The sequence below is a fragment of the Vipera ursinii genome, assembly GCF_947247035.1.
Source record: "Vipera ursinii genome assembly, chromosome: 7".
Classification (NCBI taxonomy): domain Eukaryota; kingdom Metazoa; phylum Chordata; class Lepidosauria; order Squamata; family Viperidae; genus Vipera; species Vipera ursinii.
In genome coordinates, this window is record NC_139521.1 from 48,825,035 (window position 1) to 48,851,013 (window position 25,979).

The 25,979-nt window shown below is 37.2% G+C and overlaps 1 protein-coding gene across 1 annotated transcript in view; it reads left to right on the top strand.

Annotated features, from left to right (window-relative positions):
* The first annotated feature begins 2,956 nt into the window (after positions 1–2,956).
* Positions 2,957–25,979, top strand: part of SMARCA5 (SNF2 related chromatin remodeling ATPase 5) — a 56,031-nt gene continuing 33,008 nt past the window's right edge. Inside the window, exons 1-20 of the mRNA XM_083367767.1 lie at positions 2,957–3,384; positions 9,675–9,749; positions 10,288–10,454; positions 13,370–13,470; positions 14,976–15,076; positions 16,457–16,636; positions 18,210–18,365; positions 18,455–18,586; positions 19,587–19,655; positions 20,060–20,169; positions 20,307–20,533; positions 20,834–20,955; positions 21,031–21,183; positions 21,462–21,594; positions 22,252–22,400; positions 22,537–22,656; positions 22,758–22,868; positions 23,909–24,022; positions 24,167–24,289; positions 25,248–25,380. Coding sequence (XP_083223893.1) covers positions 3,262–3,384; positions 9,675–9,749; positions 10,288–10,454; positions 13,370–13,470; positions 14,976–15,076; positions 16,457–16,636; positions 18,210–18,365; positions 18,455–18,586; positions 19,587–19,655; positions 20,060–20,169; positions 20,307–20,533; positions 20,834–20,955; positions 21,031–21,183; positions 21,462–21,594; positions 22,252–22,400; positions 22,537–22,656; positions 22,758–22,868; positions 23,909–24,022; positions 24,167–24,289; positions 25,248–25,380 — 2,599 coding nt within the window. The 5' untranslated portion in view covers positions 2,957–3,261. The remainder of the gene's footprint in view (positions 3,385–9,674; positions 9,750–10,287; positions 10,455–13,369; positions 13,471–14,975; positions 15,077–16,456; positions 16,637–18,209; positions 18,366–18,454; positions 18,587–19,586; positions 19,656–20,059; positions 20,170–20,306; positions 20,534–20,833; positions 20,956–21,030; positions 21,184–21,461; positions 21,595–22,251; positions 22,401–22,536; positions 22,657–22,757; positions 22,869–23,908; positions 24,023–24,166; positions 24,290–25,247; positions 25,381–25,979) is intronic.

Sequence of the window (25,979 nt, forward strand, 5' to 3'; positions counted from 1 at the left end):
AAGAAGTAAAAATATAAGGATTAAAAACTTGTACTAGATTATACAAAAATATGATCTGATGTAGTTTATTTACATATTGAATGGCTTTAAGCTAAATGAATAACAAAAATCAGTGAGGTTATGCAGCAATTAAAAAGACACCCATACAAGCAGTAACATAGATACCCCAAACTCAGCAAGCACTAAGGAATGTCAAGGATCTATACACAGACTATTAGAAAGCAACCAATGAATGTAAAAATGAGTGGATGGAAAAAAACCTGCCCCAGAATTAACTGATTGTAGAGCATGAACATGATAATCACAAGATCTGAATTGGGATAGGAAGAAAAATATGAGTCTATGCTTTAGGCTTACAGTGACTCCATGTTTTTTATGCTGAGATATAAAGAGGAAATAACTAGAACATTAATAGTTGAAGTCTACTGATGTTTTCTATTCATGCTGTAAGTTTCATTTCATGTGTTAGTGATAAAATGTGATAACTCTGGTAACTTCTTGGAAAGAAGTAATCTACTAGTGTTTATCTAAAAACTAATGTTTTGATAAATATACAAAGCCCAAAAGTGCAACTGGAAAAGACTTCTTATACATCACTGGTCCCATACTGATCACAACAGTTGTATTAGATAACAATAACTAGAATATCAAACACTCTACTCAATATGCTACTTTTATTCAAAGGTTTCCTACACTTGGACTGCAGAAATCCAGATAACACCAAATTACAGAATCATAATTTTACTGCCATCTAGGGTTCATCAGAATTTATGCAGCAAATGCCAAGTACATTACGTTCAGTTTAGTCTTCTAGTGCGATATTCTAGTTCTATTACAATGAGTTACAACGTTGCTGCCTATCCACTTCCTCTTAGGACACTGAAACACAATTTCAACTGCTTTTGTTAGATTTTGGGCTCAAGAAATCGATTCTGAAAGCTCAATATTTAAATACTTTAAAATGAAGATTTTATATCAAGGTGATATGCAATCTCAAAGGTGCTTTTTCAATAGGCAATTGGACTTTCCCCACTTTTGCTTCTCCATAGTCATATGTAGTAATTTTGATAAACCTTTTCACTATCCACCCATCTATACTAGTTTTATAACTGATAGTTTAAAAATATAAACAACTCAAGATATTCATAAATTTAGAACCGAAATGGGTCATTCAGGCAGCGGGTTTCAGCACAGTGCAAAAACACTGATAAAAATCTGTTCAGCTTCTGCCAGAGCAGGGGTAGGCAACCTCGGCTCTTTTATGACTTATGGACTTCAACTCCCAGAATTCCTGAGCCAGCCACGCTGGCTCAGGAATTCTGGGAATTGAAGTCCATGAGTCATAAAAGAGCCGAGGTTGCCTACCCCTGTGCCAGAGCATACTCTGAGAAGGGTTTTTTTTATTATTTCACTTAGTAACTAACTGTTTCACTTGCCAAACTCCCTACTGAAGAGAGTTTCGTTGAAGATTCAACTGGAATATGTATTTCTGAAACTTAAACTCATCAGTCCGTGTCTGCACTCTGAATGATTAATCTTGAGTTTCATCTTTATGAAATTCTTTGAACTACCTAAATATTATATCCTGCCCTTCATTCATCTGAAATGAATTTCCTGAGCTAGAAGGCCTCCAAGGTCTTTCCCAACTCTGTTATTCTGTTATTTTCTCAAACTCCCATTTTTAAATATTCTGTTGATAATTTCTAGTTTACATATCTTAAACATGTTCCAATTGTTTAAAACACTTTTTAAATTATGCCCGGCACAATATTCAAAGTAAGATCTAACCTAGGCTGAATGGAGTCAAACAATTATTTTTCGTAAAATATTTTTTTTATCTGCTAAATTTACATTTGTCTTTTAGCAAATATGTAACAGTATATTAATACTGTCCAACTACTGATATATTGTTATTCTACAGTTTTGTTGGTTATATTTGTTTTTAACCATACAGATTATGATTTTACTTTGAAAAGCCTTATAGAATTTTAAGGCTTTGTTGTAACATAACCATACCTACGTAGCCTCTGAAAAATCTGCCTGCAACCTCTCGATAGCACCAAATGAATGCAGATTTTTTTAAAATAGAAGAATCTGCTATTTAATGGCCCTCTGGATTTTTGCAGCCTTATTGGTCAGACTCCTTAATATTTTAAATGAACAAATTCTGAGAAACCCACAGGTATCCCAGTGTCCATTATATTAAGCTTTGATATTACTATTAGAATCCTGCGACCGTCCTTAGTTCTGAAGTCTTGGTGAAAACGTGCCAGTATTTTTCAGATCGGGAATGAGGAAAAACCTGCAGCAGATTCTGCCAAGACGCAAACATTGATGGGAGTCATGGTTCCAAGAGTGGAGGCCTGCACCAATCTCCCATTTCTATTCTTACTGACTGAAAGCTTTGGAAGACCTGGAAAGGCTAGCAATATTTTTTCAAACTTGACAACTTTAAGAAGTGTGGACTTTAATGCAGGGCTGGCTGGGAATTCTGGGAGTTGAAGTCCACACATCTTAAAAGTTGCTGACTGAGAAGCTCTGAGCCAGGGGTCTTCAAACTTGGCCCTTTTATGACTTGTGGACTTCAACTCCCAGAATTCCTCAGCCAGCAAAGCTGGCTGAGGAATTCTGGGAGTTGAAGTCCACAAGTCATAAAAGGGCCAAGTTTGAAGACCCCTGCTCTGAGCCAACCCTCCGGCACCTCGACTTGTCTTTTTTGTTGCCTCTCTTCTGCAACGGAACGGCAAGACCCGCCCCGATTTAATGACGCAAGGAGATTCCCGCTCCCAGTTGTGGTCGCTCGGGCAAACTTCACCCATTCCTATCCCAAATGCCGAACACTGGGCGGGGGGGGGGGGGCAAAGGAACCACCTCCTTGCTTTAATTGGCCAATCAGGCCTTGACTTCAGCCAATGTAAGAATCAGAACGGGCTTCTTCTTCTTCTTTTTCCCTCTCCCCCTCCGTGTTTTCTTCCACACCCGGGCCGCGAGGCTAAGTCTCGCGATATTCGAGAGCCGGCTCGGTTCCTGGTTGGTGGGACCGCGTTGAGAAAGCCGGGGCGGCAGCGGAGAGAGAGAGAGAGAGAGAGAGAGGGGCCTGAAAGAAAAAGAAGAAGAAGAAGAAGAGAAAGAGAAAGAGCCCGGCTCGAGTCCCGCGGACAGAATCGGCAAGAACTCCGTTCGTTTCGGTTTCGTGTTTCGAAGCAGGAGTCGGGAGTTCGGCGCCTTTCACCGTTTTCATCTCCCCGGACGGTGTTCGTGATGTCTGCGCTGGGACCGGAGAACGAGAACGTGAGCACCGCTTCGCTTCCCAGCGGCATGGAGACCGCAGGAGCGGTCCCGGCCTCTGCCGAGGGGCCGCCGGGGATAAGCGACGAAAGAACGGTAAGGGGACTCGGTGGCTAGAAAAACCGGCTCCGTGGGGAGCGACCCGCAGGCTCCTCTCGCCGGCCGAGGCAGGCAGGGAAGGGCGGCGGGCAGCGTGGGGCAGAACCTCGGCCGTTTCTTCGGACCGAATCTGGGAAAGCGCTCGTAACCGCCGACTTTCTCCGACCCCGAGTTTCTCGGGAGGGGACCGAGTGGTTGGCGCCGGAGACAATGGGAAGAGCCAGCGACTGTTGAAGCTTCCTCTAAGCCCAGCCGAGCGGCGCCTCCGGCGGACTCCCCCGCCTGGCAGAGGAGCGATGGGCGCGCGTAGCCCGACGGAGGCGAGCGATTGCCCCGGACGCCGCTCCTTTTTTTCTCCGGTTTCATCGCGCCGCCTCCGCTGCCTTTTTTGTTGTGCCCGCCAGCAGCTGAGCCTTGATGGATGGAGGGGAAAAAAAAGGTTCGACGAGTCTTATCAATTCGCCTCCCTGTCCTGCGCTGCTTCTATTGCAAAAGCTCCGTCGGTCCGGTCCTGGCTGGGCTGCCGGTGGAAGCGGGTTTCATCGGCCACGTAACCGTGCTCGTAGCGAAGTGGTCCTTCCCCAAGGCTCAGAAGCCTTTTAAACCAGGGGTCTTTAAACTTGGCCCTTTTATGACTTGTGGACTTCAACTCCCAGAATTCCTCAGCCAGCGTACGCTGGCTGAGGAATTCTGGGAGTTGAAGTCCACAAGTCATAAAAGGGCCAAGTTTGAAGACCCCCTGCCTTAAACGTTCAACGTTGCGCCTTCCAGCGGCGCCGAGATTTATTAAGTTCTGTAGCCCGGTGCAGCCCTGGCTGCTCTTGCAAAGCCTCCGATCGCCTTAGCTTCGAGAGCTTGGAGGCTCCCGTGGCGAGCGGCGGGGGTTGGTGCTTGAGAGGCCTTCTTCGCTTTCAGTAGTAGTTGAGGCGGTAATCCTGTTGAGGCCACTTCCCTTGTTTTACGATTAGGATGTTGTAGACGTCAAAAAAATGCTGTCGCCGGGGCCCCGAGACAACTGCTCTTGATTGTGGAAAGTCATTTGTGCTCGGTTCCTCCTGGCGCATGTGCGTTTCACGAGAAACAACCCTTCTCCACTTGTCCAGGGCTCCACCTGCTTTATTGTATTCTGAGATTTCTGCTCAAAGACGCTTAGGCTTTGCAGAAGGCTAAAGGTAAAAGTTAAAATGTACAAACGCACAAACCCTGAAGGGAACTTTGTAATTGTTCTTAGAAAATTAATATAGGAGCTTTTTCCTTTCTATTTTTTTTTGCTAAAGTATATAGTTGTTTCATTTAAAAATAAAACAGGTAACATACAGGTAATCCCCGAGTTAAGGATGTTGTTCCCTTAGTAAGTGTTGAAAGTTACGCGATAAGCGCCCTCTAGTGTTTACCAACAAGTCTGGAGTTTATGAATGTTGCAGCACCATGGCAGTCCTTCACCCTTACAACCTGACCGCAGAGGCACTGCAACATTCACCCTGGCTATTCCCTTGAGGAATAAAGCCTTTGCTGCTGAGAACGGAGCTCCGATTTTGTCAGCAGAAGGCCTTGAGGAAAACCTGTGCTGCCGAGAGCGGAGTTCCGGATTGAGGCGCTTGTCGCTCCCAGCCTTTTCATCGGCCAAGGCCTTGAGGAAAACAGGGAGTGATGGTGTTCGAGTTACAATTGGAATGGACAGGCTCCATTACATTCATAACTCGAGGACTACTGTACATTTTGGGAAGGCTAAACGTTGTATTTACCGGTCTATTAATCTGAAATAAATCAGGAAATACAACCTATTTGTAGATGGATTCCAAGCAATTTTGCTTGCAAGTATTGCTAAAGTATATATGTTGTTATAAAAAGTATTTAGAATTGCAGCTGCATCTGTGTTAAATTGAAATGTTACCTTTGCTTTGACTTTGAATTTTTTGTGTTCCAACTTCTGTCATAAATTCCAGCCTCCAAAATTTATATTAGTAGTGTCACCTGAAAATTTTACATTGACCAGTTTCAAATAAATGTCTTTGTATAGTTACATAATAATAAGATACATCAATGTTAGTGTGTTACTTGCTTCCTTTTATCTTTGTTTACAACTAGAAGATAGTAATTTTAATTGGACTGTGCACACATTAATAAACCTGTTTGAATCATATGTGTTTGTTTAATTTTGTTTTTAGTAGTGTAATAAGATAAGGATGTTAAACTCCAAGCATGTCATTGGTAGCATAATTCAAGAAGGTATAAATTTCATAAATCACATTAATTCACATATATTTGAAAGATAAATAATGAATCGATGCATAATCTTGTTTAGGATAGAGGAATTATTTATATCCGCTTCTACAAATTAAGTAGGACTTGTTAGTCAGGCATTTCTAGCTATTTATTTTTTATTCCACCCTTTTAAAAATACATTTTGGTCAATTCAAGGCAATAAAGTCTCATGGTCATACAATCTCTACTTAAATACTGTCTGAAGTTAAGTCATGACTTAGTCCACAGTTTTTCACTTTGGTCCCTTTCAAATGTTAAAGACTATTATTTGTATAATATGTTTTATATAATCAGTTATTGGTTTTATGCAATTTCAAATATATTTTAGTAGAAAATGGAAAAAATGTTAATTCACTGAGAACAATTACAAATTTACATTAGGGGTTTCTGTTTGTACATCTTAGCTTATACATTTTACTTATTTAATACCTACTTTTATATGTTATCCCATCTGCATACTCTGGGCTATTTACTGTATATCCATAAAAGAGGCTTGCTATCCTTAATGACAGCCAAGTCATATTACAAACTTAAAACACAATCAGAAGCAGTATTTAGACTTACTAGTATTTGGACACTGTAGGGATGGAGAACCTAATTAATATTGTATATTGTATATATTGCACATCTTGGAGTACAGGTAGTCCTCGACCTACGATCACAACTGAGCTCAAAATTTATGTTGCTAAGTGAGACATTTGTTAAGTGAATTTTGACCCATTTTACTACCTTTCTTGCCCCAGTTTTTAAGTGAATAAGTGCAGTTGTTAAGTTAGTAACACTGTTAAGTGAATAGGCAACTGTCATAAATTTGAACTAGGCATCAAGTGTCCAAATTTTGATCACGTGACCATGGGGATGGTGAATAGTCATAAGTGTGAAAAATGGTCATAAGTCACTTTTTCAGTGCAGTTGTAACTTGGATCACTAAATGACAGTGGATTTGATTTAAATCACTAGTAAAAAGGTTTGATTTAAATCAACTGGATTCAAATCATAATTTTTAAAGAGCAACTGTCATCTCTGTCCCGCAGCGGCTCCTCCTCTGACCCGCTGTTAACTCACCGACAGTCTCATTCACTTTAATGAATGGTGATGCAGCAGTGACACAACAAGGTGTGGGACATGGTGGGCAGCAGGTGAGTGGATGCCCGCTAACAGGCTCTGCCATGATGGATCTGAAATGACAGGTGCTCTTTAAATGTAAGGACTCATTCTTGCTGGTAGTTAGAATCTTTAATATTGCAAACAAAATGAAGTTTCCTATTTAGAATAATAAGCTGTCAGTTTAGTAAAACAGCAACATCAGAACCGATTTTAGGTTAATGGGTTAATCACACATATTGTGTTTCCCTGAAATTAGACCTATCCCCAAAATAAGACATACCCTGATTTTTGGGGGTGGGCCTAAAATAAGCCCTAGTTAGGATCCTGCCCACTCTGCCCCAGCTCGCTGCCGCAATGGGGCAGGAGAACGCGTGTTGCTCCGCTGCCACCACAATGAAGCAAGGCAGGTGGAGGGATGTGGAGCTGCCCCACAAGCCCCACACCCACTTACTTCAGGAACCCCCCCTCCAGCCAGGCTATTCCTTTCTCGGCGACCTTTCAGTCCCCTCCTGAGTCAGACTACCATGCTACGGAGGATGGGAGAGATAGGCCCAGTCCCCCTCTGTCGTTTCGGACCCGGGGGAAGTGATGGCAAAAGGCTTTGCTGCTGCATCATGACATAATCGTACAAACAGTGCATATTTTCTAATACATAATTTGTGTGCTGACACATATCTTCTTACCCCAATTTCTTGAAAAATTATTCAGCAAGGGTTGCTAATTGTAGTTAGATTAGAACATAGACTAATATCCTCTTGTTTGATAGCACTTGGCTATATAAATTTTATGAAGTTTTCTAAGATTGTTAGGATGTCTTTTTTAATTTCATGATTTATTTTGTGAGCCACCTACAAGTTAATAATTGTGGCAACTAAGAAATATTGGAAATGAATACATTGGTTACTTAAAAATAATCCCGTTGGAACCACCTAACAAATTAATTTCTGCCAGTACTAGAGAGGCCAATGTAGAATTGGAAGGAAACACTACACATTTATGTCTAAGGCTGTGCAAAGTCTTGGAAATTTGTGAAGTATATTGTATAGGGCAACTACCCTTTTCAAAATGTTCACATAGCTTTATCTAGCAAAATGTTTCTGACTGTCTTTTCCATTTGAACATGCATATTCATAGTCACATGCATGATTATGTTCTGGATTTCTAAGTGCAATCCAGGATGCCCATATGCAACTAATAAAATCTTACAAGGTTCAGGGGCCTGGCTATTTTCAAGACCTCCAATACAAATGTTGTCCACCCAGTCTGAAGATGTTGATACAGGTAGTCCTCGGGTTACGTATGTTTGCTTAGCGAATGTTCAAAGTTACAACATCCCTGCCAAAAGTAGTTATGAATGGGTCCCAAAGTTACATATGTTGCAACATTACAGCGGTCGTTCGCACTTACGAATGACCACAGAGACGCTGCAACTTTGTTGCCATGTTCAGTCAGACTTTCCAACTTCAGGAGATCTTTTTTTTTCCATGAGAAGTTGGAAGGTCTGATTGAACTTTTTTTTTAGTCCCACGAACTACATTTGTTTTTCTGCAAATGGCGGTGGAGAAATGTGACGGAGCTGGAAAGCAGGTTTGTTTAGGAGCCCCACTTGCAATTTAGTGAAGAAATGATTTTGGGAAGCTAGGTGGTGGTGTGCCAAGCTCTCCAGCTCTGAAGCAGCACAATTTGTGAAACCTAGGTGGGTTCGGCACTCCAGTAAGTGGCAGGACAGGTCTGCACTAGCTTGTGAGAGAGGTTGGGGCTCAGTGGGGAAGGGGAGAGACTGGTCTGGCGCTTCTCTGCATGGCTGGACAAGGGCTCTGGCACTCAGGAGATGAGGGTGGGAAGTGTGGGGCTCTCAAATGTGGTACCAAAGATAACTTAGCTGTCGGTGAAGGGTGGGGAGGAAAGGCCCAAGCAGCTTGGGACCCCAAGGGGTGGAAAGAGGAGCATGGGGTCTCTCGGTGGGGGAATGCCTGTGATGGCTGGACGCAGTGGTCTTGTCCCTGCACTAGCCCCACCCTTAGATACCTCATGTGCACTTAATGACCCATGCATTCGATTAGCAAATGCATGGGACAAAGCAGGGAGCGATCATGTTCAAGTTACGCCATTCACTCCTACAAATTCTTAGGTTACAAATGTAATTGGCAGGTTCCATTACATTCGTAACTTGAGGACTATCTGTATTTCTTAGTTATTGAGTTATTGAGAGGCACAAAAGGAGAGTGTACAAAAATGGGCATCAATAAAGGAAAATATTTGTTGTTCAGGGTTGAAATGAGGGTCCTTAGTGCTGTCTGAGCTTGGTTATTTTCTTACAGACATTTCATTACCCAAGATAGGTAACATCTCAAAAATGGGCATTTTTTGGAGGGCTCCCTTCTCTGAACACACACTCCAGTTGTGAGGCAAGGATAATTCTCATTATTCTGGTTTTTCAAAAGCTTGTAAAAACTTGGGTATTCTGGATGGTCTTTGAAATTTGATGCTGTAGAACTCCTAGTGGCAAGAGTATTAATGTAATGTAATGTAACACAGCACAATGCAACAGAGCACAATATATAACTTTACTATAATTTTATATTTATTATATAATTTTAATTTTATAATATTATTACTGCATTGTGTGCAGCCATTACTTTTGTACTGCTTAGAACAGGGGTGTCAAAGGGCCCGCCCGCGGGCTGGATGCGTCATCCGGAAGCCGCCCCCACCCCATTGCCGGCAATGGCAAAACTGTCCCAATATGTTGTGCGATGTCCCGTGAGGTCGCGAGTTTGACATGTCTGGCTTAGAATATGTTTTACTAATGTGGTTTATCAAGTTTGCTGTATGTAGTTTGGATTTCCAAAACAAATCTTAATGTTTGTAAAGATAAAATGTGAAAAGATACTAAGGATTTTATTTGTTCTTAGGAACTAGTTGGTGATGAATCTCCAGGAAAACAAAAAGAAAATCAAGAACCAGATCCTACATATGAAGAAAAAATGGTAGGTATTTTGTATACTGCTCAAAAAAATAAAGGGAACAGAAAATAAGACATCCTACTATTAAATACAGTACATTGTGTTGTTTAAGTGTTCCCTTTATTTTTTTGAGCAGTATATTAATAAACATTGTAGTGTCGGTGATTACTTCAGGAGTTGATAGTTTGGTTCATGCACTGGGCAGCCACGCATCTCAAACTTGGACTGATCTCTCAAATAAACTTGATGTTTTATTAATGTTTATTTTTGGAGGGCTTTTAAGAATGGGAATAGTAGCAGTTTGTTTTCTATTTGTACTCTTAAGTTTCCTTCAAAGTCTGTTGACATTCCCCCACCCAGTCTTCAGCCACACAATTTCTATCAGTGTCACTGTAATCGGCTTCCTAGACTCTCTCAAAGATTGGATGCTAAATTATGGTATTTTCTGGTTTTGCCCCACGTTATAATTGTTTTTCAAATGTTGAAAACTAATTCTACAATTTGATTTTCTTTCATATAATCTTTCTTGGTTTTTTTGCTAATTGTTATAACTTTATTGCAGCAAACTGATCGAGCAAACAGATTTGAATATCTGTTGAAGCAGACAGAATTGTTTGCACATTTCATTCAGCCTGCTGCTCAGAAAACTCCAACTTCACCCTTAAAAATGAAACCAGGACGACCAAGAATAAAAAAAGATGAAAAACAAAACCTGTTATCTGCTGGCGAGTGAGTACCAACAGAGTTATATTTATTCTGAAAATGTGTTATTGTAAAATATTTTAGTGCCTTTCAATTGTAATGTGCAAAGGAGGTCATGCAACTAAATAAATAAATTTGAAACACAAAGATAGATCTTGATTGAATACAAATATGTAGACATCAGGGTAGATTGCACTTAAATTGTCTGGGGAGGCCTATCTCTGGTGAGAATTGATACAGCCATATATGTGAATAGCAGTAGCACTTATACTCACTTCATAGTGCTTTACAGTCCACTCTAAGCAGTTTACAGAGTCAGCATATGGCCCCCAACAATCTGGTTCCTCATTTTACTGATCTCGGAAGGATGGAAGGCTGAGTCAATCTTGAGCCGGTCAGGATCGAACTCCTGGCAGTCAGCAGAATTAACCTGCAATACTGCATTCTAATCACTGTGCCTCCACAACCCTTCACTGTGAAACTCTTTAGTCTGCGATATAAGGAATACCTTTTACAAGCAATACCTTCTATAGTATTGGTCACCATGATGTAAAAAAGATGTTGAGACTCTAGAAAGAGTACAGAGAACAACAAAGATGATCAGGGGACTGGAGGCTAAAACATATAAGGAACGGTTGTTGAAATTGGATATGTCTAGTTCAGGGGTCGGCAACCCGAAAAAGGAAAAGAGCCACTGGGAACCGGTTCCATCACACATAAAAAAAAGTGGGAGCCGTGTGCGTGCGTCCATGCACGCGCATGCGCAAAAAAGTTTCTTGCGCATGCGCGGACGTGCGCAGTTGCCTTTTTTTGTGTGTGATGGAACCGGTTCCCGGTTGCGCGACGGCGACGGCCCTTCTGCAAAGCTGCCGCTTTCGGCAGCTTTGCAGATGGGCCGCGGCAGCTTTCGCAAGAAGTGGGGCCGCTACCCATTCCGAGAGGTGCGCGCGCACCTCCTCAAACCTCCCCAACCGTCGGCAGGTCTCCGTACCTCCGCGCGAACGGGCAGCGGCCCCGCTTCTTGCAAAAGCTGCCGCGGCCCATCTGCAAAGCGGGCCCCACTTCGCGCGGAGGTACAGAGACCTGCCGACGTTTGGGGAGGTTTGGGGAGGTGCGCGCGCACCTCTCGGAATGGGTAGCGGCCCCACTTCTTGCGAAAGCTGCCGCTTTCGGTAGCTGTGCAGACAGGCTGCGGCAGCTTTCGCAAGAAGCGGGGCCGCTGCCCGTTCGCGCGGAGGTACGGAGACCTGCCGACGTTTGGGGAGGTGCGCACGCACCTCCCCAAACCTCCCCAAACGTCGGCAGGTCTCCGGACGGCGGCGGCTTGGGAGAGGTGCGTGCGCACTCTCCAAACCGCCGCCATCCCGTTTGCACAGCTGCCGTGAACGCGGCAGGTCTCTGGACGGGACGGCGGCAGCTTGGAGAGGTGCGCGTGCACCTCCGCCCTTCGGAAAGGTGCGCGTGCACCTCTCGGAACGGGCGGTGCCACTCTCCATTTGGAGAGGTGCGCGCGCACCACTGCCCGTTCGAAGAGGTGCGCGCGCATCGGGCGGCTGGGAGCCGCAGGAGACGGCTCAAAGAGCCGCATGCGGCTCCGGAGCCGCGGATTGCTGACCCGTGGTCTAGTTTAATGAAAAGAAGAACTAAGGGTGACATGATAGCAGTGTTCCACTATATCAGGGGTTGCCAGAAAGAAGAGGGAGTCAAGCTATTCTCCAAAGCACCTGAAGGCAAGACTAGAAGCAGTGATGGAAACTAACCAAAGAGAGAAGCATTCTAGAACTAAAAGAAATTTCCTGACAGTTAGAACAATTAATCAGTGGAACAATCTGCCTCCAGAAGCGGTGAATGCTCCAACACTGGAATTTTTTAAGAAGAGACTGGACAACCATTTGTTTGAAACAGAATAGGGTTTCCTGCCTGAACAGGGGGTTGGACTAGATGACCTCCAAGGTCCCTTCCCATTATTATTATTATTATTATTATTATTATTATTATTATTATTATTATTATTATTATTATTTATTAATTATGTTAAGAAAGCTTTTAAAAGATACCCTTTTTGTTTGGCTTTTAACAGTGTCTAGTTGATTGTTGGTGAGAAGTTTTAATTTAATGTCTTAAGTAAGAATATCTGTTTATTGTGGATTTATTTTAACATGACTTATGTCTATCATCCAGAGACTTTGTAGTGGATTGTCTTTTAATTGTCTTTTTATTTAAAAAAAAATAAAATAGTGAAGAGATAAAAATAGGAAAAAAATTGGACAGGGAAATAAGAAAACAGAAGATCTCTCAGGGTGTTAAAAAAAAGCTTAAAATACAGTAAATAAATGTGCAAATATAAGTCTGTTCCTATGATTTTGACAGTATCTATTGGACAGTATTCATTTTAAAACTTAACAATTTCCAGGACCCCATCTTTGATTGTCCTTTTCTCAGCATGTGATACAAGATTATCTCTTTTTACCCTTTCTAATTTTGAATTGGAAAGAAATAAAAATCAGCCTTTCATTAGAATGGGCAGCAAATTTTTCCTAATAGAGTTCCATATATGCCTGCTTTGAATATTTTCAGAATCAAATGAAATTGCAGGTATGATCTTAGTTCAGTTTCTGGTTTATATGATTGAAAGAAGGAAAACTGACATGGCAATGTGCTGTGATGAGATTGGATGCTTTACAAATGGGAAAAAAGTCATCAATACTTTCTTGCCTACAAAGTAGAAGAACCATACAGAGCATAGTAATAGTTGTAAATAATAATAGTTTGGGAAGCAGGAAAAAAATGAGCTTAAGAATGGAGAATTAGTTTTGATGGATGCATTCCCCCCCCATCCATATAAGAGTTTAGCTAAGCAGTCTGTTAACTATAAAATTTTGGCTTGTTTTGGAATCTACCATAGTTATTGTTTATTTTCTTAACATTTCTATTGTTTCTAGCTATCGGCATCGTAGAACTGAACAAGAAGAAGATGAGGAGCTTTTAACAGAAAGTTCCAAGACTACTAATGTATGCACTCGATTTGAAGACTCTCCATCCTGTATGTAATACTTTGTGAACTGTCCAAAATTAAAAGATTTTGATACTTTGCTCATTTAATGTCACAGAATTCACACATTTGCCAATATTATCCAACTCAAATTAATATATTTTTGAAATTTTATATGCTTCCTTTCAAAACAAATCTTCCTACAACAGACTAGAAAATATTCACATTGGTATTTTGAATAAAATTTTGCATGCAAACTTTTAAAAATACTTGTTCTGCCATTATGCTTTACTTTTTTTATTCATTATATCCAACTTTTAATAGAATGAAAACTATTTTTTTGAAGGAGTATATTTCTGACAAAAAATGGGAACGTGTTTTTAATTTTCTACAACAGATTATATTTCCAAACTGGATTCTAAATTGAGTATCAAAATCATGAATAGGGGCTCCCAACCTGTGGACTGTGGCCCACTACCAGGCCACCGGGCCACATGAGTGGCTGGCCAGTGTGTGCAAGTGCGTGAGCACACAAAGTCCCACTCTTGCAGGTTTTTGTGGCCCCACTTGCACAAGCGTCGCTGCAAGTATTGTGGGTGTTTGTGGCGCCATTTGCATGAGCGGTGTGGGCATTCGTGGCCCCATTTGAGCAAGTGTTACTGTGAGTATTGTGGGTGTTCACTGCCCCACTCAAGTGTTGCAGACATTCATGGCCCACTTGCACAAGTGCTTGCGGTTCCACTCGTGCAAGTGCTTGTGTCCCCACTCATGTAAGCAACGGATATTCATGCGAACGCATGCATTCACCCAACATAAAACCATCCCTTTCCCCGCTCCAAGCCGCCAACCCCAAAAGGTTGGGGAACTGTGTTCTAGAAATACTGCAGAGAAGTTATATGCAAGCTAAATCTACTAATTAAATATGTGTATAACAGAGAGAAATTTCAGGGTTTAAAGTTACATAATTTTAGAATATATGTTCATGTGTTTTTCCTTCATGATTTTGAATGTATGCCATATAAATCACAAATTCAAAGATTTGTTGTTTGCTACTTCTTAATAAATATTTCAACAGAGTATCATTTCTGGTGATTGAGAATAGACAATAGTGGGACAGAAGTTATACACCTTCCAAAAACTTTTGCTAATAAGTACATTCAGGCATTTGTATCTAATAACTTACTATAATTTGTTTATGCTGTTATTAAGGTATATTAAAATGCTATGATAATTTGTTTTCATAACTATGACATTTCTTTTCAAATAGAAAATAAACAGCATTGTTTAGTTTTGATCAATATTTGTAGAGCAGTCAATATTTTTATTCATTTGTACTTCTGTTTCTGATGTTGATTAACATTTGTTTTGCAAACATTGCAACTAGTTGGTAGACATGAACAATTCTGAGTTACCAATGAATTTGTATACATTTAATTTAGTCATGATGTCATAACATTCTGCATTTTATTCTGTTAAGAATATGGATTGAAAACTCTGAAGCAAATATGATGTGACTTTAAATTTATTATAGTACTTGCTTCTGTCTCTTACTGCAGATGTGAAATGGGGTAAATTGCGTGATTATCAAGTCAGAGGATTGAACTGGCTCATTTCTTTGTATGAAAATGGCATCAATGGTATTTTAGCAGATGAAATGGTATGCAGAAAGCTGATTTTGTTTAGAATTAAAGTGAAAATTAATATTTAACTTTAATTATTACAAGCTTGTCCAGTTTTCTTTATGGTGAACCGTTTCTAAATTTTGAAATTGGTTATAAATTGTATAATAGCATGAAATACATAAATATAAAAGATAATGATATAGTTGTAAAAAGCCTAATAGCAGATATATGTTCACATTTTTTTTAAAGTGATTATTCTAATAACAAATTTTGATTTAAGTGGTAATTGGATAAGTAAAATATTTCTTATTTTATGTAATTAGTCCTGACTACTGGTATTGAATCTAAATATTTGGGGGAAAGTGGCTTTTTAGGTATTTGTAAAAATAAGATCAGATATATTTTCTAAGAAATGTTATGTAATTATTTGGTTGGCTTCTGTGAAGGTTTTCTATTTTGAGTAGAATCATTGTCTAAGTTAGTTGTCATGGTTCTGATAAATGAAACAGTTCAAAGAAAATGCAACCATTGTTTATCTAAAAAGTCTTAATAATGAAATGAAACATTAGCACTCATGGAGGGATGCCAAAATCTGAAATCTCCTCCCCCAAAACCCATCGGAACACACACACAATCCCCGCCCTTATTTACACATCATGTCACATTATCCAATTAGTTTTACATATGAGGTCTCACCTCCCATTGTGTACGCGGGCTTTTCTAATTTTCTCAAAATAGTTGTTAGAAAATTCCCTCCCTTCAAGATTCAAAGCGAAGCAGTTTAAACAAAAGGCTGTCTCTTATATTGTCAGTGCAAAAACATGCCAATGTTTGCAGCATTGACATTAGTCTTGCTTCAGGAGCCATTGACTGTAAAGACTGAATTGCAGAATGTTTTATTTTATGTTCTGGAGTTGTCCTGGGTTTTATGTTTTGAGCATGATATTTTAGGTTGCAGTTTTCCTACATAGTTAAAATTCTGAATATATAATGTTTTTATTATAAAGGATAATATTCTAGTGATAAACAGAGTAGCATAGTTTTTAATGTTCTAACTAGAGATGGTTGTACATTTGAAAATAGGTCTTCTGATAATAGAGAAGCTCATCCTAAGAAAATCTAACAATCCTGGTAGCACTTTCAGGAAGATTTTATGATATGGGATACAAATATATATGCTTACAGGATCATACATTTTCTAAATTTAATATATTGATACACACACACAATTCCAAGATGAATAAAAGACACCTGGGTTGATTGGTGTTTAAAATTTAGTTATTGCTGAAATCTACCCATGAAAATTTGGTGTGCATGTATGCATACACACACACATGCAAACACAAAAATTACATATGTATTTTATCTTGCTTCCTGATACAAATTAACTTTTTGTATGTATACACTGTTAACAGGGTCTTGGAAAGACATTGCAAACAATTTCTCTTCTTGGGTACATGAAACATTACAGGAACATTCCAGGTCCTCATATGGTATTGGTTCCCAAATCAACTTTGCATAATTGGATGAATGAGTTCAAGAGATGGGTGCCAACTCTTCGAGCAGTATGTCTGATAGGTGACAAAGACCAGCGAGTGAGTATGTTTCTACTAGTCATATATATGTTTAGGGACAATTAGCCTATCTTGTCTGTAGCGAAGTACTGTGGATTGGTAAGTGAAATTTCGTATGGATGGTGACAGACTTACGATGCCATTAAATGAGATATCACTTTACTATGACTTGTGATTTACTGCTGGCTACTCCATTGACTCGGGTTATCAGAAATAGGTTGTGAAGTATACAATTGGTGATCACATCTTAGACAGTTGTAAACAACTCCTGTTTGAAAACTACCTGAATGGTAGTCAATGACTATGATGGTTGTAAAGTTACATTGTGCCACCATCCAATGATTACTTGGTGGGGAAGTCACTAAATAAAGTCTAACTGTGTCCTATTCCACCAAACAATAAATGTTATGGATTATTTTAAAGTTTCTTATCAATTATATCTCTATTTGACAAATGCATTTTTGCCAGGAGCCATGGTGGTATAGTGGTTAGAATGCAGTATTGCAGGCTAACTCGGCCCACAGCTAGGAGGTTGATCCTGAGGGCTCAGGGTTGACTTAGCCTTCCATCTTTCCGAGGTCAGTAAAATGACCAGATTGTTCGGGCAATATGCTGACTTTGTAAACCGTTCAGAGAGTGCTGTAAAGCACTATGGAGTGGTATAGAAGTCTTAGTTCTATTGCTGTTGCTATTTTATGCAGCTTAAACTTTGTGTACAATATTGGAAGTTAAACTAAAATCTATTTCTAGCTGACATAAATGCTTTTAGATCAATATTCTCATTTTTGGAATGGGCAAATTCAGTTCCTAAGGTGGCTTTTGAATTTTATTTATGGTTTCTTAATTGGCACATTTTTATAATTTAATCTGGTTTATTAAATAAGGAAATATACTGTACTTTTATTGGTTTTGAGGTTCCACATGAATTAAATCAAATTGCTTTGTTGCTTTTTAAATGTGGTTAAGTCCTGTTTATAAGGAAGATGATAACCTTGATATCATTTAATGATAATTAAACATATTTAAATATTGTCAGATGCCAAAATAAAACTATTGAAAACATTAAGACAGCTATAGTGACATTGTTTGAAATTTTCTATTACCACAACAGTGTTCTGTCAGTTAGGAATTGTTATTTAATTAAACTTTTAAAATAAAGAATATAGGGTGGGTTTTTTTTACAGTTTCTTGGATTTAATTGCTTCTAATTCTTTATGCAGGAATTAGGGAAAATTTATTGCTATGTTTATTCATTTAAATTAGTTAATACTAGGACAGATATTATATATTATTTTTAAAATACATCATTTCTCTTGCCATAATCTGTTGGAAAACCTGGTCATAAGGCTGGTGCAACACAGTTTGTGAATTTTTGCACTAGCTATTAGCATAGTTACAAATTACCCTGAGTTTGCTCAGTACATTAAGATTATAATCTATGTAATGTTGGGGAACAAGTGGTAACAGATTTGAAATTATCAGGGTTATGGGTGGATGTATTTAATGATAACTAGCCATAAAATACATATTCTATGATATAGTATTGATTATTTCTTTCTTTAAAATGTTTAATTCAATATTTTCTCTGATTAAGGCTGCTTTCGTGAGAGATGTTTTGTTGCCAGGTGAATGGGATGTCTGTGTAACATCATATGAAATGCTCATTAAAGAGAAATCAGTATTCAAAAAATTTAACTGGAGATACCTAGTTATTGATGAAGCCCACAGGATTAAAAATGAAAAATCAAAGGTAATTTTAAATAACCCATTTAGGGTAAGAATTTAAATTTTGCAGATTGCTTTCCTGTCAGATGTTTATAATAATTATTTTTCTTTCAGTTGTCAGAAATTGTGAGGGAATTCAAGACTACTAATAGGTTATTGTTAACTGGAACACCATTACAGAATAACTTACACGAACTCTGGGCACTTCTTAACTTTTTATTGCCAGATGTCTTTAATTCAGCTGAGGTAATGTATGAAAATATTTGTGAAATTTAGTGGCAACAACATTAAAAAGTTTAATGGCTGAATACATTCACAAAAGATTATATGACATTTATGTACATGAGTTGATTGGCAAGCAGTTTGTGGTGAAGCCTCAGTGATTCTGATCAAAGTAATTATATCCCAACTGCTAATACGGTAGAAATAGGAAAATGATCCTCATTTGGAAAACTGTAATTAAAAGGGAACGTAAGTACAGGTTTGCCTCTTGATTAAGAAGTATTTTCTCGGCAAGTATAAATAATTTTAAGCATCAGCAACAATTCTGTAGGAATTTATTAATTGAATTAATAATAATACTGTGGAGAATAGATTTGACTATGGCACTGTGAACTGTTCAATATGAAATATATAAATATTTAAAATTGAAAATAAAATAATTTTTTAAAACTGTTAAAAGCATTTGAAAAAGAAGCATTTCTAGCAAGGTAGAAATAACTATATCATTGATGGTGGTTATCTTCATAAGCATCACTGTGTCATGCCCAGAGAATAACGCTGTTCGATGCTTTATCTCTGTTTTGCAGGCTGGAAATCAGCCTTAACTTTAGTACTATTTCACTTTTTCCCACTGATAGCTATATTTACTTTATAAGTTGGAAATCAAATTATGGCTTTAGTAGATCTTAAAAATCATTAAGAAGGATTATTACAGTATCCATAATCTGTATCAGTGTGTCATATGAAATTATAGATAACGCGAGAAGAGTGGGAGTATGTTCATATATCTCATATCAAATGTTGACATCATGAATGTCAGCCAACCTGAGTTATGCTAGCAGCATTTCTATATTATTTGAACAAGAAATGAGAATTGAGAAATATATTTTGGTACACTAAACTGAAGATAATAGTTAAATGCTTCTGTTTGTGTTTTAACAGATGTGTGGACAAGGAATAGTACTTTAAATGCTGATTTATTGGTAATGAATTATTTGATTATAAAGCATGTTTTTTAATGCAGGATTTTGATTCATGGTTCGATACAAACAACTGTCTTGGGGATCAAAAATTAGTAGAACGGCTTCATATGGTGAGTTTCTTTTTAAAAAATGAACTAACTTTGGTCTATTCTTACTACATAGCGCTCACTGTGCAACATCTCTATGTATTCTACCTGAAAAGTAATAAAACATGCCTCTAAACTTTGCTTGAGATCCTGTTGGTGCAGATACTGCAACATTTTTCAATTCCATAAATAGCACAAATAGTTTCGTGGTCATTGGGACTTCTAATTTCCTCTATCTTTCTTTCCAGAAAAGTTATGTAATAGTTGACGTTTCTCCATTGCAAGCATAAAGGTCTTGGAACCACAATTAGATATAGCCTGGAAAGCTTATACTTTTGAAAGAGTAGTAGTATAAAATACAGTAGTATAAAATACAGTAGTATAAAATAGTTATTTTACTGTGTGATATTATGCATTATAATTGGCAGGTACTACGACCATTTTTGTTACGTCGTATAAAAGCTGAAGTAGAGAAAAGTTTGCCTCCAAAAAAAGAAGTTAAAATATATGTTGGTCTCAGCAAAATGCAAAGGGAATGGTAAGTAATTAAAACTAGTATATGAATAAATACAATGTCTCCATGTTTCTGATTGCTTTTTATTATTAAATCTTGAAATATTTTCATTACATTACTGCAGAATTGGTAGCCTTTGTTGTCTTTGTCTTTCAATATAGGTACACAAGAATCTTAATGAAGGATATAGATATATTGAACTCTGCTGGAAAACTGGATAAAATGAGACTATTAAACATTCTTATGCAATTACGAAAATGTTGCAATCATCCGTACCTTTTTGATGGAGCAGAACCTGGCCCACCTTATACAACAGATATGCATTTGGTTACCAATAGTGGCAAAATGGTTGTTTTGAATAAATTGTTGCCAAAATTGAAAGAGCAGGGTAACTATTTCATCTTATTGCTAAAATTATTTTATAAAAATTCAAGAAAATGTTCCCAATTGCTTTCACTCTTGATAAAAATAAATATGCTATTAATTTTTGTAGAATTCTGTTTAAAAATTATCTGCTGTCATTTGCTAATTATATATTATAAATTTTGCAAGGATTCCTAATAGCTACAGTACGTTTATTCAGTGTGTATGTTGCTTTATGAGTATACTTATTTCAGTTCTTCATAAAATTTATTTAGAAGAATTTATTTGAATAACTGAATTTTTAAAATCCTTTCATGTGCAACAGGATCACGAGTCCTAGTCTTCAGCCAGATGACAAGAGTATTAGATATATTAGAAGATTACTGCATGTGGCGAAATTATGAGTATTGCAGACTTGATGGGCAGACACCTCATGATGAAAGACAAGTAAGCATGCAGAAACAGGAGGTTTATTTATTTGTTTTCAAACTCAGTGTGAATTGACCAACTTTTTTATTGTAGGCTTCCATTAATGCATACAACGAACCTGACAGTTCAAAGTTTCTCTTTATGCTGAGCACACGGGCTGGTGGTTTGGGAATCAATCTAGCTACAGCTGATGTTGTAATTCTATATGATTCTGACTGGAATCCACAAGTAGACCTTCAGGCTATGGTAAGCTTGATTATTATGAAATGTTGTGTTTGAATCTGAGTTTTTCCCCCCAGGGATATTGGACATACAGCAATATGTTTGCTTGTCCGCCTGGATTTTTGATAAAAACTATTACATTAGAATAAGTAGTAATTATTTCATATTATTTTTAAGTTGGGAAGATTTAGATTTCTAAAAGTTAATCAAGTGAAATGATATTTGTTCACCAATTGTGAATTGCTTATAATACAAAATTGTAATTTTTATGAATTGAGTATTCCTTTTTTCCTACCACATAGGATCGTGCGCATAGAATTGGTCAGACAAAGACTGTTAGAGTGTTCAGATTTATTACAGACAACACTGTAGAAGAAAGAATAGTAGAAAGAGCAGAAATGAAACTTCGCTTAGATTCCATAGTTATTCAACAAGGTAAAAATATTCCGTTGTTTATTAATAATACCAAATGTGGTCAGTAAGCTAAATATATCCAAACCTAGAAAAAATGCATCAAAATAAAAAATGATTGCGAAGTACTGCAGTGGTAAAATATACACAAAAAGTATTGGCTTGATAGCTAAAAGGTGTATCTAGAATGTTGATTTAAGAATAGTTGATGTTAATAATTTTAATTGGAAATAGTAATTGGAAGGATACAAAACATTTTTGAGGGAAGTTGCAAGTCTTATCCACCAGCATAAACAATTACCGTATCTGTTTTTGTACATTGTTAGATGAGGAAAAACGAACGCTGTGCAAATATTCAGTAACACATTGGAAACTTGTATTTAATATGAATATTTGGCCTCACATTTTCCTGGAATAGCATTACAAATTACATTTGAATAATAAAAGGTTGCTACTTAAAAAAATATTTGTCAAATATTGCCACAGAAGTATATGTGCTTCGTATTCCACTATTTTAATCACATTCCAGATTTACAGAAATAATTTTTTAAATTCTTTTTTATCTGCAAAACACAAATGTAGTGTCAAAGAATTGCATGTTTTGCCTGTTTTTAAAACTTTTTTGTGAAGTTATCAGCCTCTTGAGAATATTCTCTTTTTTTAATATGTATATATATATAGGTAGACTAGTAGATCAGAATCTGAATAAATTGGGAAAAGATGAAATGTTGCAGATGATTCGACATGGAGCTACCCATGTCTTTGCTTCAAAAGAGAGTGAAATTACAGATGAAGACATTGACGGTATTTTGGAAAGAGGTGCAAAAAAAGTGAGTGGATACTGGGAACTAGTAAAAAAAGTTATGCTAATTGTCTTAATTCAGATTTTATCAGAAAACCATGTTGACTGTTGATGATAAAGTAGATTGTTGCAAAACACTAATTAAAATCTGTTTATGTATGTAGACTGCAGAAATGAATGAAAAACTTTCCAAAATGGGTGAAAGTTCACTCAGAAACTTTACAATGGATACAGAGTCTAGTGTGTATAATTTTGAAGGAGAAGATTATAGAGAGAAACAAAAGGTAATGTATTTATTTCTCTTACTTCAATATGTTAACTTTACTGTCCATTTACAACCATGATGTTTCCGTATAATTTTCTAAAAAAGTACAACATGTTGCAGATGGCATTCACAGAGTGGATCGAGCCACCCAAACGTGAAAGGAAAGCCAACTATGCTGTTGATGCTTATTTTAGAGAAGCTCTTCGTGTCAGTGAACCAAAAGCACCAAAGGTGAGTTATTGAAACTTGTTAAAAATAGAATAATTAGAAGAATTATACACTTTCCTTATTATGAGCCTTGGTGGAGCAGTAGGCTAATGCCTCCTTAAGTAACACCAGCTGCCTGCAATTATTGCAGGTTCGCATCCCACCAGGCTCAAGGTTGACTCAGCCTTCCATCCTTCCCAGGTAGGTAAAATGAGGACCCAGATTGTTGGGGGTAATTAAGCTGACTTTGTAATAATGCCGCTTGGGGGGGGGGGCGAAAGCCCTAATAAGCAGGCATATACATAGAATGAAGGCTACTGCTAAGCACATTTGATTTGTGCTTAGATTGTAAGCCGCCCTGAGTCTTCGGAGAAGGGCGGGATATAAATGGGATTAAAATAAAATAAAATAAATAAAATAATTAGAAGAAAAGCTGGTATATTTATTCCTAAAATGTTTTATTACATATCAGTGTTGATGAAATTTTTAGAATAATAAATTATTTAAGGCTGTTTTTATTTTTTTTAAGCAGATTTATCTGTACTCTTTATGAAAGTTGTTTCCAACTATGTCTTCAGACAGTGATTAAGGTTAGAATTAAAAAAGGGTTTTCAAGCTTCTTCCCTGTAAACTCAGATTCCTGTTCCTCTAAAAAAATTAACATATCAGTTCCATTCACTGAAGTGCTTATTAGAATTTTTATATGTGTATATGTGTCTCTGAATATATGCTTTGCATTTGTCATCATTTTTTCTGTCTTTTTGTTTCAACTACCACTACATTGTTTATTTTTCCATTTTGCAACAAATAGTTTGTTTTGTAATAATAGCAAACAGTGAAAATAAATCAAGCAGAATTGGAAATTAAACCACTCAGGTATATATAGAGATTAAAGAGTTTTCTTTGAATAATTAACAATTAAATACATCTTTGTATCTGTCAGTGGGAAGGGGGGCTAATAGCAAAATATGGAAGTAGTTTGTATTTTATGTGGAAATTAAATGCTGCTTAACTTCTGTTACTGAAGTGATTATGATTACAGTGCAATGTGTCTTTTTTTAAAGGCCCCGCGACCTCCAAAACAGCCTAATGTTCAGGATTTCCAATTCTTTCCTCCACGTTTGTTTGAATTGTTAGAAAAAGAAATTCTTTATTACAGAAAAACTATTGGATATAAGGTACTAGTTATCCATATTTTACTTTTTCAGGTTGAAATATTAAAAAGTTCTTAAAATTTTACTATGTGACAATAAAACCACATGTTTTGAGTAAACGCTATAATGTTTTTAGAGCATATGATTATAGAAATATAAATTCTTTAGGTACCTCGTAATCCTGACTTGCCAAATGCAGCTCAGACACAAAAGGAAGAACAAATTAAAATTGATGAAGCTGAACCGCTTAATGAAGAAGAACTAGATGAAAAGGAAAAGCTACTTACTCAGGTATTCCCCACCTGTTTGGCAAATTATAAACTATCCTTCATTCCTTTTCTAGTAGGTACTAAGGGAAAAAGTGTTCTTAATGTAAAAGAATATAAAATTGAAATCCAGTTTTGTTCAGCAATTGATGACTAATTTGATGGACATTGTTTTGTCAGTAATTGCATCTTGTAAGCTTAGTCAGTATAGTCACATTCTCTGTCGGCTCCTTTTTCCCCAGTTGTCTTCAAATTGTTCAACTGCACTTTCTATATTAGCCTTTCTTTTTTTTCATGAGTCAGAATAATATTGGCTTAAGACTTCCATCGACTACTGTGGTTTTAGTTCGCCTTATATTGCATGATGCATTATTCTTGCAGTCCAAAATATTGAAACAAATTTTATTACTTTTAAATACTGTTCAATACTATTGAATAAATTCAACAAATTAATTCAGTTGCATCATTCATAGATTGCTTCTGCCAGAGCTTGCTGGATACAGTAGCTTAGAAATGCCATAAACAAATATTTATTGTGCCCTTGTCTTGAGTTGAAATCCAGAAAAGAGAAAAGTTGTTTGCGGGCATTTCCCCCCAAGAAGGTACAGCTGACTTCTTCTAATCAAGTTTACAACTTGATTAGAACATTACCGAACATTCATGTACATGCTGTATGTACAGTACAATGTATGAAAATGACTATAGCTTGAATGAATTTTAATGAAATTGAGGATCGTTATTCAGTCATAAATGATTTATGATTACGAGCTAGGGAGGTAAGAATTTCAGACTTCATTAGTTCTAAATTTTATCCATGTTTATGGAACAAGTTTAAAAATTCTTAGAAGAATCCAGTTTATCCTCAACTGGCTAATGTAATTTTTCAAGCTTTAGCTTGACGTGGCTCAACCCAACTGAGCCAGGTCTTATTAAAGAAGGATAGTATTATTAAGCAATTTCTTTATTACTCTTTTATTTTCAAGGGCTTTACAAATTGGAATAAAAGAGATTTCAATCAGTTCATTAAAGCTAATGAAAAATGGGGTCGTGATGACATTGAAAATATAGCTCGAGAAGTAGAAGGAAAAACTCCAGAGGAAGTCATTGAATATTCTGGTAACACCATTTTAAATTTTTAAATAATATTATATTAGGTATACTCTCAATCCAGTCTGATACAGTGTTTAGTGAGACATATATAGTGGTTGAATCCTTAGAGTTGTGTTCATGACAACATAAACAGAGTTCTGTGCAATTCCACCTATACAAACCCTGCTAACATTTTACCAGAAAAATTCAGTCCAACAAATTGCTGAATTTGTTGGACTGAATAAAGAGGAGAAAGTGCTAAAAATCATAGGAAATATTTGATAGATGAAAGTGATGTGTATGCTTGTACTTTCTGAATATTTGCAAAAAAACATACACATTGTAGACAAATAATGCTGGTTGTTTTGAAGCACTGTAAAATAATTAATGCACAGTTGAAGTTGTTTAGCAAGATCTGTTATTTAAAAGAAGTTTTATAATTTATGAAATAGATTCAATGTAATGTATGTGTTTGATCCTGAATCTACGATATGATATTTATAACTAACATAACTTCACAAAAGGACAAACAACATTGATAAAAATTAAGATGTGGACAGGACAGAAGAAACCAAATACCCTGCTGGAACATACTATTGCAATATTTTAAAGATGCTGCTTTTAAA